At 39.5% G+C, this 13656-nt stretch overlaps 1 protein-coding gene across 1 annotated transcript in view; it reads right to left on the minus strand.

Annotated features, from left to right (window-relative positions):
* Positions 1 to 624: 624 nt before the first annotated feature.
* Positions 625 to 13656, minus strand: part of LOC123763221 (probable RNA-binding protein 19) — a 39499-nt gene continuing 26467 nt past the window's right edge. Inside the window, exons 9-17 of the mRNA XM_045750281.2 lie at positions 12265 to 12344; positions 10246 to 10424; positions 9890 to 10066; positions 6198 to 6313; positions 5236 to 5417; positions 4446 to 4562; positions 1919 to 2021; positions 1252 to 1378; positions 625 to 986 (exon numbers count right to left, since the gene is read on the minus strand). Of these exons, the coding sequence (XP_045606237.1) occupies positions 919 to 986; positions 1252 to 1378; positions 1919 to 2021; positions 4446 to 4562; positions 5236 to 5417; positions 6198 to 6313; positions 9890 to 10066; positions 10246 to 10424; positions 12265 to 12344 (1149 nt within the window). The 3' untranslated portion in view covers positions 625 to 918. The remainder of the gene's footprint in view (positions 987 to 1251; positions 1379 to 1918; positions 2022 to 4445; positions 4563 to 5235; positions 5418 to 6197; positions 6314 to 9889; positions 10067 to 10245; positions 10425 to 12264; positions 12345 to 13656) is intronic.

The raw sequence follows: 13656 nt of genomic DNA on the forward strand, positions 1-13656 counted from the left end.
GTATAGGTGGTCATTGTACTGTTTGGACACAATACCGGCTTACTTACATAGTTCTGGTAAATAAAACATGTAGATAGGTATATATAACATGTGTAAATCGTGTAATAAATACAATAACAGTACGGTGGGAGGAGCAATGTTGGAGTGAGGGAGGGCTGGCTAGTTGTGGCTGCTCACACTCACGGTGTTCCGAGTGTTGATGGTGAATGTATATAGTGTGTGACAGTGTATAGTCTGTAAATAGATTGTATATATACATAAATTAGCATGATACATGGTAAATATGTGCAACATATGTGTACACAAGTGTCATGCACGTAACACAGTATCCTCAGACAGTACGGATGTTTTACTGCCATAATATAGTGCACGTGTTCATTATACATAGGATTAGCACGTAAAAACAAATAAATGTATTTGGAGCTGTGCGCAAAAACTGAACAAAAATATATTCGCGGCAACTCGCCGGCCCCGGGAGCTTGCTTACTGCACGGGCGAACGGGGAATGATGACGTCACGCGCCAACTTACGGACCCTATAGCAGCCAAAGTAAGTACAAGTTCAAATTTTTTTTTGACATACCCATATTGGGGGAAAGGTGTTTGACACTTTAAAAAAACAAAATTATTTTTTCAAGATAATTTATTTCCTGCGCACTGGGGGGTGTCATATTTATAAGCCGCGCAGTTAAAGGGTTAATAATAAACCACTATACAGTAATTATAAAGGTCTAACAAATATCTAGATATGCTCTGTTACAGTATAAAAATTCAGCCATACTAAACAATGATGAAAATTCAGCACTTTTTGCTTTCATTAAGAGATGCAAGTATGTATATAAGAGTCATCGTGTGGGGGCAACATTGTAACTCCTACACCGGTGTTATAAATTATCACAATAGTCTCTCCTTCCCCGTCTTAGTCCTCATCATTGTCATATGTTGCCTTTGGATCCAGGTCAAGTCTTGTTTTCTTTTTAGCAGGGCCTGAAACAAAAGACAACTGTTTAAACAGTTTCTCACTAAAGTTTACGGTAAAATTGACAATGAAAAATTTCCAGCAGAGAATGAAATTCCAGTCAGAACAGTTTCAAATTGTGCACATCATAAATATAGTACAGTACTGTACATGAAATTATGTATGGAAATCAATAAATGCTTGAAGATTTTGTATGCTAACTCTGATGTGCAATGTGTGGAAAAGTAACACAAAATGTACCTGTTTACAATCTGCATTAATGCATTAAATTACCTGCAGCAAGAAAGTGCTCTGCTGTCTTTTTCCGTAGTTCCTCAACCGACTCGTCGTCTTTAGCCCATTCTAGTACCAGCCGGCGGTCATACAAGTGAGTGCTGAACCCAAGGGCCTCAAAGGCTTTCTGAGGGGAAGAAAAAATACTATTGCAATAAACCCCTTTTCAGTTTGCATTGTTTTGAAGAATTAAAATAACATATTTGAAAGTCTGGAAACACAGTATATTAAGGTGGAGATTTTCAATCTTTTTTTTTTCAAGTTGTGGCATACTGAACAAGGTGCTGAAATTTTTAAGATAACATAATTTTTTAGAGAGACTATATATGCAGTATGTATATATTAAATATATATATATATGCTGTGTATATAATTTAAAAAGTATTAAGATTGTGTTTAAAGTTTTCTTAGAGCAAAGTGTGAACATAAGCAGTAAATTATCTTTTTTTCTTTTTTATATACTAAGCAATATTTCATGTAAAACCTTATCTTTTTGCATTAAGAATTATGGTCATAAGTTATTGACTGATTTCCTGATGTAGTGGCGGTATAAACCTTGACTATTTAAATTTCTTCACATATACAATGCCAGTACTTGACAGTATTAGCTTCTAATTCTTTTGTCTTATGTTACATGTACAGTTATAAAGATTTAGTGTATATTTACCTTGGCATCCTCTTTTGAAATGTAATCAACAAACCCAAACCCTCTGTGCTCGGAGCTTCCTGGTTTACTTGGCAAACGGACAGATTTAAGTTCGCCAAACGTCCTGTTCAGAAGTTTGGTTTAATTAGGTACTACATGCTGAGAGGGTGACCCAGATACTCTAAACATACAGTATCAACTGATGTGGTCATAAAGATATAGACATTTACAGTACTTGAATTGGCTTTAAATATAAAAAAAAGAGATGCAAGGACTTGAAGTTGGTACCAACTTCCAGTACTTCACATTTTGCTTGACTCGAATCTCGAGCAATATACAAAGTGTTAAACCAAAACAGGGATTGAACGGCACTACTTAGAAAAACAGCTTTCATTTACCGTTAAAGATTTGATATACAGTACTGTACATATATTAGAATTAATCGGGTTGCTCCCTTAGACAAAAGTATCTTGGAAGACAATTACTTATGAAAAGGAATGTACTTATGTGCTGCAGTGTTAGCAGACATGGCCTAAGGGTAAGAATAGACCTGCCTCCATAGTGATCCAGAACCCTGCATGAGGGGGATGAACACTGGAGACACTCGCCTAAGTGTTGTACACTGATGGCACAGGTGGTGAATCTTGGGGAGTACTGCGAAACAAATGTCTGTTCGACCTCTAAAAGCCCCAAGTCCAGAGTAAGCACAGGACATCATGGTAAAGAATGCTTTGTAGGTAGCAAAGTTCTGCTGGTCATGGGTATGGGAAATAGACAATGGCTGAATATCAATATTTACCCAATTTGTGAAGAAACCGAGACAACTACACTATAGTATGGAGATTGAGGGAGATAGACTTGGATGAAGGGTGATAAAAATACATACATACTGGCACAAAAATCTTACAAAGCAAATAAGACAGGGAGCCGGTCGGCCGAGCAGACAGCACACTGGACTTGTGATCCTGTGGTCCCAGGTTCGATCCCGGGCGCCGGCGAGAAACAATGGGCAGAGTTTCTTTTACCCTATGCCCCTGTTACCTAGCAGTAAAATAGGTACCTGGGTGTTAGTCAGCTGTCACAGGCTGCTTCCTGGGGGTGGAGGCCTGGTCGAGGACCGGGTCGCGGGGACACTAAAGCCCCGAAATCATCTCAAAATAACCTCAAGACAAAGCTAAACGAACCAGACACATGCCAAGATAAAGGCATGCCCTTACAGGACGGCTGTCTCATTCTTGGTCAAAAAAATGTAAGCCCATTTTAAAACACCAGGAAAGTTCCAAATGTACATTGAAGAGTATTTATTAGAAGTCAAACATCAAATGTAATGAAATGCCCTTTTCCAGGCAGACTCTGTAGCGCTGGTGCACCTCAGACAGCCAACTACCAAGGGTCTGGATCTGTGCACCTGTACTGAGCTTCAGGACCAGAATCTGGTGCGCTCACAGAAGCGAGAGGTTCATGGGGTACTAAGCTCAACCTCATAAGTGGGATAAAACTGCCAAACACAACCAAGTGAAGCAAAGCACACTACATACTTATCTTGATGAAAGAAAGAAAAAACGGAAATAGTAGTTTGTCTGAGGTCAACAAACCACTGCATCCACAGGATGCCAGCCAAAGTCATGCAAGGGTTTCACCTGCTCATTCATAATCACCCCCTGAACTCCTCAGGAAAGGAGGACCAAAAAGGAGAAGAAAAAAGTGTATGGTGGGCTCCCCCCCCTTCCCCGGGGGTGGAAGGAGGTCGCGCTAACGAGCAGAAGTGCTAGTCGCATGAAGGGTTACTTGTTTGCTTTCTTTCTAGAGGAGGTATTTTGATCCTTTGGGATATAGATTGCACAGATTAACCAGGCAGTGGTCTGTTTTGATTTGCCTACCTTTCTGGGTCCTTTCCTGGTCGACGGCAATTATGACATACAGTATTTTAAGTGTAAAGTGCTCTTAGGCCATTGCTCTGTGTGCCTCTCTGAGAGGCTCAAGTTCTGGCTCATGGTTCCTGGTAGGTATAAGGACTCCTGTGACTGATGACCCCAAACTAATATAGCACATATCATTTTGGGTAGCTTCAGGGAGTCGACAGGGCTCCCCACAGAAAAAAAAAGGCAAGGGGACATCAGTGGAAGCCGGATATACAACAGAGTCGAAGAGATGTAAGGAAGCTCTCGTTGCCTGTACAGGTTGTTAGCAAGTGGAATCCATTGAAAGACGAGATTAATGAAGTCAATTCCATTCACAACTTTATAAAGAAACCATTAATGTTGAGAAAGGCACAAGGAGTTAATATACTGTAGTATGCATTAGCAGCTAGGTGGTGGACATTGAGTTAGATCTCGCTCCCCTGTAACCATTGGTAGGTAAGCACATTATCTAGAAAGGCAAAAGTAAGGACATAATTGAAGTACTGCAAATAGATGAATAATAATAGTGTTAGATATATTAACACAAAATAATGGATGGTACAAACTAGATAAGTTTTTAGATACAGAAAGACCTAGGTAAATACAGGATTAGAATTAATCAAACTAAAGCTTTTCACAAAACTCACGCAAACAATTGTCGGACTTCCTTATGTGTTGCTTGGAAAGGAATATTTTTCACCATTATTTTTGAAGATGTCTGCTCCCTTTTGTCATGCATTCTTCTTGTACTTTTCAACTCGGTTCTGTGAGAGATAAAATACTATTGAATTGAAGGATGCATGTAATTTAAGCTATTTTGCAATACAGTAATAGTTTGCTCTTAATTTAAGAGGTTAGTACTTTATTAATTATGTCATTTCTTCGTAATACTTAATAATTTAAGAGGTTATTATTGTGAAGCAACGTCAGCATTGTAAAGAATATTATGACATGATATATTCATGCCAATACTATATTTGTAAAGTTAATTATCAGTAGATAAATATAGGCAAACATTACTGAAAGCTTTATAATACTGTGTACAAAAGTCTCCAATAGCCAAATTGTGCTTTTCAAGTTGTTGGCTGCTCAACCCTCCCCCCCTCCCCCCAAAAAATCTCAAATGGCTACATACTGTATTTGCACTCACAGTGTGTTTATTTTCTGGTCAGAAGTAACTTTTGTAATATTGTCACCACACAAGTTCAAACTGGTATCAGTAAATTTTAAGCAATTTAGTTTGGTACACTACAGTATACTATGAACTCTCGCCTATAGGCACTATACCAACAGTTTAGACGTTATGAGTGCATGTGTTGTTTTAAGGACCAATATACATAAAGTTGGAGTAAGTCATTTGCCATGAATCCACAATAAGATTACAGAAGCGGCGATAAATCACATTTTTAAATCGCCAAAAAATTTCAAAATACTCACACCAGCGTCTTTTCTGACAATTTAACTTGCAGTGTGTGATCTTCAAGAGGTGTGTCATTCAAGTTTCTAAGAGCCTTTTGTGCATCTGTTCTTCTCAAGAACTGAACAAACCCATAACCCTGAGAAAGTCCACGACGCTTGGCTATCAACACTGAGTGAACAGGACCAACTCTCTGAAAATGCTATAAGATAAAAAGGTTATATTAAGAGAACTGAATATATACTGTACACAAAATTATCATCAGTGATATTTTTTCAGTTACTATAGATTTTACTAGCAGGCATCTATGTTTTCAATGGAGTTTTCTACTCTCTCCATTCATATACTTTAGTACTAGAGCACTATATCAATGGCGTATAGCACTCTTCTAAATAAGGAGGCCGGCCCATTAGTTATGCTCTTGTTAGAAATTAGGTCAAGCTACAAATACTTGTTTGTGGTAAATGATCCAATAACTGTTAGTCAAGGTCAGCATTTAACTTGCATGAAGACTAAATTATCATACATCCCAATATTATCAGTTCTTATGCAGTCATTTATATCTGATCTATATAAGTTTGTGTTTACATACGACTCTGGTAGCATTGTGGTCATAATATATCTATCAAGGTACTCTTGATTGAATAATTTGGAATTAAATAGATCAGTTTTGGAATCATTTAGCTATTTTGGTGTTCATTTTGTGTGAAACGTGCCGTTGTTTATATTGCTTCACATACTTTCTGGCTGCTTTCTCAGTGCTGGCAATGGTAACAATCCCCTGTGCCTCTGTGAGGGGATGACTGGGGGTTAGATTCTGGCTCTGGTTCCTGATAGGCCAAATAGGACTCCTATGGCTGATGTGACTCAGTAGGGGAAAGCTACCTTTATGATATACTTACAGGGAGCCAACAGAAGCTCCTCCAGAAAATTGTAATATCAATCATACAAAACAGATACACCTATAATAAGTTTTATGTACCTGTTTAAGTACTTCTTCAGTAGTTGCGAAGTTAATGTTTTTAACGTAAACAGTGGTACTTGGCTCAGGGTTAGGCAGGTCACCTGTGGTTTCTTGGTCCTTCTCTTCTGCTTTTTCTGCAAATACACAAGGAAATGTAAGAACAATAAAAACTTAAAATATTATAAATCCCACTTTGACTGTAATGAATGGTTTTCTTCTGGCAAAGACCTCATTAGCACTCTTAACACTTTCGCGCTTTAGATTAGAGATAACTCGTTGCTGTTTTTTCTTACGATTCCGCATAACAGCCTACTTTTCTCGTCCATCGAAAAAAAATTTCTATAAATTCCATTTTTTAACCGAAATGGATGGGGATACTTTTGTTTTGTAGAGAATTTATTTGCGAATTTTTTGGTACAAGAATGAATATTATATCACATAAACTTCTATGAGTAAAAAAAAAAAAATACACAAAGTATGTTTGGGGGTGTGGCGAGCGTGTGGCAGTGGGTTCCCTTTAGCCGTTGATATATCCAACACGTGGGAAATATTTGTATGTGTTATGTATATGTCTGTGTAGGGAATTTTACTGCGATCACTGTCATACAAATTATAAAATGTTTCAACAAGTATAAACATGACAAACATCAAACGAACGAAAACAATGCGTTCGTTTCTGCCGCCAACGCATACTGAGCAACGTGGTTCTATATTTGGCGCTTCTCTTACACATGCTTTGTACAAATGTTATACAGTTCATCTTATAGAAAATTTTATTGCGAACACATTGGTATAAAAAAGAAATACGTACATAGAAAAGTAGGGTCAGGAAACGTATAAACTTTCCAAGCATGATTTTTTCCCTGTGTTTTCGCCAGTGCACTCGCGGCTAACTACTCTCCACTTCACACACTCTTGCGGGTGGGCAATTACCTATATTAAACATTCATATGCATATGTCCGTGTAGAGAATTTTATTGTGATTCCAATGATACCAAAATTAGCGATGTAGGACAACTGTAGGCTTCGCAACCATTAAGAGAGTGGAAACATTTTGTTGCTGTTTGGCGCTCTCGGCGAGTGATCTGCATAGTTTTTTATTTGGTGTTGATACTCCTTATGCTTGGGCGGCATTTTATAGGTATGCTCTTATAGACAATTTCATTGCGAACACAGTGATACCAAATTTAAATACGTGCGCCTTCAATTATTGTCAGGACAGTCAAAAGAGTGTACACTTTTTCGGTCTTACCGCGTAGGCGCGCGAAGTGCCGAAAGCATCTGGGGTATTTTTTTTTTTTTGAGCGCCGAGAGCGCGAAAGTGTTAATGCTTTGATAACATCCAAGCTTTACCAACCACACCAGGTCTTTAGCAAATCCTGATCACCCACCAGAGGCCAGAACCAGAATCTGGCTCGCTCGCTCGCTCAAAGAACTGTGCTCAAAGAGGACAGTTCTCTGATTTGGAATACAATCTTAGGGATGGCCAACACCACTTATCTGAACAGAAAACTGAGGGGCCCAGTAGTGCAGTGTGGCTGAGAATGCAACAGGCATGAGACAGTTGTTTGGCTGGCCAGGGCACCAAATTGCTGAGGCTGCCATTTTATGGTGAACTGGTGTATCTAAGCGGTGTCCTTGTTCTGGTAACAAGTGTTAACATAGCATCAACAATACAAATGTTTCCATGCTTGTTTATCTTTATCTTTTCTGGTGGTTAATTCACTAAGTACTGTGATGATCCTAGTTCACCCAGCTTCCCTTAGCCCCTCTCAGAGAGCCATATTCTGGTCTCGGCTTCTGTTAACTGTGCAGGATTTGCTAGAGGTCTAGTTTGGCTTTTAAGGCTTGGATGTTACCATACCCGAAGAGGCTTGTGGGAGTTCTTCTACTCCCCGATCCTGGCCTGAGGTCAGGCTCGACTACCAAGGTTGTAGCATTGAGGAGCTACCATGGAAGATCTCCCAGAAATCAAGTGTTGAATGAAATGTTCTTTTATGATAGGTTGGTGTTATGGTACTTACAGTTCACCTTAACACCACTCTACCCTCTTTGAGAGCATACTCATTTTTAACCAGCACATATGATTGCCAGAGAAAATTTAATTTCATTTACAATGTACAGTATACTTTTGAGTATTTTGGAATTCTTGTATTTCACTGGAATATTTTTCAAAACAGTATAGTGCTTGGCATAGCTACGATGTCATGAGATGCAACAATGCTTTTCACATCACATGACCTAGGAGGACCAATGGGAGATGACATGAAAGGTCACGACAGTAGATTTGGCCTAGGATTGGTCAGCAGCCATTACTCGCTGCCCAGATGTTATGAAAAGAGGATACCCAACCTCAGCACTCACCCACTTAGAACTTTGGACTGATTTGAGTCCTGTGAGATGGTCCAAGACAGTAGTTAAAACAGCAGCAATCTTTATTTGGGCATGAAGAACACATGTGGGTCTTCACTTCTAGCAGCCCTGGTCCCTTGTTGCAGCAGTTTACACAGTTTAGAAATGTGTAGTAAGGCTGACCTTGGATAGATATTTGCAGTGTATACAATATGAGACACATTACAAGGTGATCTCTTAAATTGTCAAACCCTAGAGTAATCTGGCACCAAAGTTGAGCAAGTAGATCAACACCAGACTGTCTGATTCATATCATATTTACAGCTGTGTGAGTACTGATAATCTAACAAAGCAAAGGAGAAAAACCTATTAGTGAACACTGCACCAATTGTGGACATTTGTCCCTACAACAGACTAACTCAAAAGAAACCTGTGTATTCACACCCAAAAAGGAGGATCTTCTCATTGAGGTTAGCAAAAGATAAAACTGTAGAGAGCCTCAAGGAATATAACAGGTAAGCTTTCTGTATGTACATTATTTCAGTTACAGTCCTGCTCCTGAGACAGGTAAGTCTACTACGGGCTCACCATAGCCCGTGCTACTTGGAACTTTTGTCCCGAGTAGCTAAATCTACAACAACAACAACGTATGTACATTAGGTGTGGAGACGGAGGCTCCTGTAGAGTGAGTGGCATCCTCCCGGAGGGACATCTTGCTTGTGAATGAGCTGCTTGGCTGCCTATGCCTTGCTTGCTATCTAGTGGCAAGTGACTTGTGTTCAGATGGTGATTTAACTACAGTAAAGTGTGTTTACACTATTAGTCAAGGTCACAAATGTGTCCAAGCAGTTGCTTGTTTTGGAGTGTTGCACCTTTCTGTTTTTTTTTAATTTATCCTTTGACTTTTTGGTGATCTTTGATTCCTAGACTCTTTCTTAAACTTGGTGCAGGAAAAGGGAGGGAGGCAGGTTCTAGTGCTGAGCCCTGATACGCTCTCATGAATCATTACCAGTCCAGTCTGTGTGCCTAGTCTTGGTAGTTTCAATCAATTTGTAGCATTGTAGAGTATAATGCTTGCTCTTATTATCATGTATAAATCTATTAAAACAAAAATACGCTTAATCATAAATATACCATTTTACATACCTTAAACTTGGTGCAGGAAAAGGGAGGGAGGCAGGTTCTAGTGCTGAGCCCTGATAGGCTCTCATGAATCATTACCAGTCCAGTCTGTGTGCCTAGTCTTGGTAGTTTCAATCAATTTGTAGCATTGTAGAGTATAATGCTTGCTCTTATTATCATGTATAAATCTATTAAAACAAAAATACGCTTAATCATAAATATACCATTTTACATACCTTCCTGTAAAGGTACTGGAGACTCTATGTTTTCTTTCTGTTGCTTGGGTGTAAAGTCTGTCTTGAAAACTTGTATAGGAGCCCATTCCAAGTACAGGGGTGAATACTTAAATTTTGAGTAAGCAAGGTTACGGAATGCTTTCTTGGCTTCACCTGGATCTAGGTACTCAATAACACCTAGAAAAGCAGAGTACAATGTCAATTTTAAAGTATAATTCAAGACAATTTAAAAATATTTTGAGAAAACTGAATAAAAACATCGAGGCAAACTAATGCTAATATTGAGAAGAGTATGATATTATGTTTAAACCACTATGAGGAGAATAAAAGGGGGAGACAAAATTCAAGATACTTACCAGACACACCGGCAGGAGGCAAAACTACCCGTCCCAGTTCTCCATAGCGGCCAAAAATTTCTGATAATTCACTGGCAGTTGTTTTAGCTGGGAGATTCTTCACCAAAATTATTGTGCTAGATCGCTGCACGCCTGGACTCGAAAATGCCTCCAAAGATATTCCATTATCCTCTAGGAACCTATTAGTAGAGTAATTTTGTTTAAATGAGTTATTTTATTAAAACAAATAGTTTATACAATATAATGTACAGTATATTAAAAAATCATGCTAATTAGAATTTTGGTAGCTATTTATTTAGGCTTCATGAAACGAACAAACAAGCTTTAAATATGTGAAAAGCACTTGTACAGTATACATATATACTAAGCAGCACACTTGGTCTGTACCAGTGTAGATTATTGCAGATGATTTAGACATTTTCTCCTCCTCTTACAGCTTGGTCAGGGCTGCCCTGGAGGTGGATTAATACAAACTAGAATGTAGACAGAAAAGTACTTTCCATAAACCCATAAGTCAACTCCAGACACAGCTGCATTTTGGCACACAATGGCAGTCAGAGCAACTGACTGCCAACAGATGGCAGCACCTAACCACAACATGGTCCTCACATAAAATCACTTCACATTTCATCTTGATTCAGAATTAAAAGAAAGAAAAAAAATCACCAAGAGGAGGAGAACCAGGGCAAGGAGGAATATTCAACTTGGTCACATCACCATGCCTTGAATGGTTACCACCATGCAATCTAGAGGAATGTCATGTCTTGCCTGGGTTGCCAAATAGTGTAAAAGAGAGCAATGAATGCCAAAGCAGCATGGAATACAGCAGCTACAACTTCCCTAGACTTTTGCAGCTCAAGGTGAACAGTTTCACCAAGTTTCAACAAGGATATAAACACATGCTAGTGAAGCAAATACTAAAAAATGGAAATGAGTACACAAGAAAATAGGCTCCAGTCATTTAAGAGGATGACCAGTGCTTATCTGGAAAGATAAACCAGGACCCGAAGGGTTGGGCGACTAGGAGCAGCCAGACTCTGCTGACAGGCTCAGCAGCTGCATCTATAAGGTGAATGACCTAAATAATGGGAGGGGGGGGGGAGTCATTACCTACTATGCATACATTTGCCTTGCTGTTGTCTGTTATGATTCACTTGACATTTCTGAAGATTGGTTCCTTGCTGAGGGAGATCAGTTGAACTCTGCACCTCTCTGATGGGGGCCAGGTTTTGGCCTGTTGTCTCCGGTAGATAGGACTCTCAAGGGCTTGGTGTGACTATAGACATGGAGCTAGCCAATGCAGAATAGATTCAGGCCCTTTAAAAAATGTCACAGAATAATCAAGAGAACCAAAGATGTATGATGCTCGAGCCCACATGTGAGGCACTGAAACCAAACACATTAAAATATGTGCAGGAGTACAAGAATGTAAAATCTCTTGTATATATATAAATAAATAAAAAATAAAATTAAAAATGTGCACAGTCCAAATGCCTATATCTCATACCTGATTTCTAGGCACCTGTGTACAAAGAGGCTTCTCAAGAGGAGAGTAACCCAGCTGAGTGTATCACAGACCAAGCAGAGAGAAGACAAGTCTGTCCACGTCACATCACCAAAGCTCATAGACATGCAAACACAAACAAGTACACACATAAATTGTTTGCAAGCATAGATCATTGCACAAAGACACACACACATCTGCTGTCGCTCAACTAAGAATCAGTCCCTTGTTGACCTGATGCTCAGTCCTGCCTGGATTGAGAACTCCAATGTCTAATGTCCTCTTAAGGTAGTTGGGTGGTGAGACTTAAAAAAGATTTCTGCTGGCTAAGGTGATGAGAAAGTTGTTCTAACCCTGGCTGTAGGTAGCATGGCCCTATTGAGAAGTGGGGCTTGCCTAAGGAGGAACTGAGTGACTTATGTTAAAAAATGTGACGTTATAATTAGACAAACCTAAAGTGTGTATGCACAAAAAGTCAAGACAAACTTCAATATCTGAATAAATTTTATATTCACCTTTTAGTTTCATCTACAATTTGAGCCTCACCAAGAGCCAGATTGACAGCCACACTCTGCTTGCCTTCTGAGTAAAGGATCTGGAAAGATATTTCAAATATAAAACCTTACATTCTAATTACCTTAAATTTAGGTCACTAATTACATTCAATGCTGCATTTTGTAATGGTAATGGCTTCTCACAGACACACGACATTGACATTAGACATATTAAGACAGATTAGATGTAAAGATGTAAGTCTCATTCTAACCACACACTCAGACCTTAATAAAGCACTCAAGAGTGTGAAAGACTTGGTGTAATTCCTTACAGAAATTTCACAAATACAGTACACAAGTGTGGGTTTTTTATCACATTGAATGTAATAAAATGTCTCTTTCTGGTGGGTCCCTTGGTGGCCCCATGAGCTATCCATCTGGACCCCTCCAAACCTTAGATACCACACCAGGCTCAAATGGATCACTAGTGACTAGTAGGTACCAGGATCAGACTCGGGTCCCCTTAATACTGTATAAGCAAAAATAAGTCTGGGGATTTTGGATCATTACAGAACCAAATGAAAAATCCACCAGAAAGGAAGAGTACCTCAAAACAAGCAGTTGCTTGGACATTTGAAACTGGTCCAAACTATATACACATTGTCCAACTGCTAGTTAGGCACACTCACTCTCTCACCACCAGGTGGCAGATTTGGTCACTTAAGGATTCTGGCCAGCCAGTCCAGTCCTTTCCACAATGTGTAGAAGAACAATCCTCAGGCATCACAAGAAGAAAAGCAGGGCAGGAACTGAAAGTCATTCTAGTAACAGCCAACCACCACCACCTCATAGTGCATGGCCAGTCTTTAGCCTGATGTAGCCTTATGCAGATCACTGCTGCTCCTTGGATCACATCTTCCTCTTCAAGTCCTTGTTATTCAGATAAGTGGAGGCCATCCTTTGGACACTGTCCTGCAGGGGTCATTTTGTTTATGTATTGTTCCATTTTTGTGCATTTGTTTCAAGTGTGTATGTGTTTATTTACCTGCTTTCTTATATGGACTTTTAACTATGATTAAGGGTTCCCTTCCCCAAGTGCTTGCTAGAATTGCCCCCATCCTAACAGGATTTACTTGCCTGGTGGGGTTTAGCTGTCAGTCCCAGAGAGGCCAGCCGTCAGAAGGAAGGTGCTTCGCCATGAGTACTGCACAGGTTGGCAACTCTTCTGTGAGAGCTCTGAGGTTAGGGAGGGGGTTTCTTCTTTGCTGGGATGTGTCACTTATGCCTTATCACAGCTGTGTGTTCCTAAGCTGGCCCCTCAGTGCTGCCCTTGTGAGGCGAGAAATTGCTGAATGTCTCGGTCTTGTTCCATGGCAATGGCCAATCTTACTGCCTCTGTCAAAACTGCTTATG

The sequence above is a fragment of the Procambarus clarkii genome, chromosome 49 (assembly GCF_040958095.1).
Source record: "Procambarus clarkii isolate CNS0578487 chromosome 49, FALCON_Pclarkii_2.0, whole genome shotgun sequence".
NCBI classification, from domain to species: Eukaryota; Metazoa; Arthropoda; class Malacostraca; order Decapoda; family Cambaridae; genus Procambarus; species Procambarus clarkii.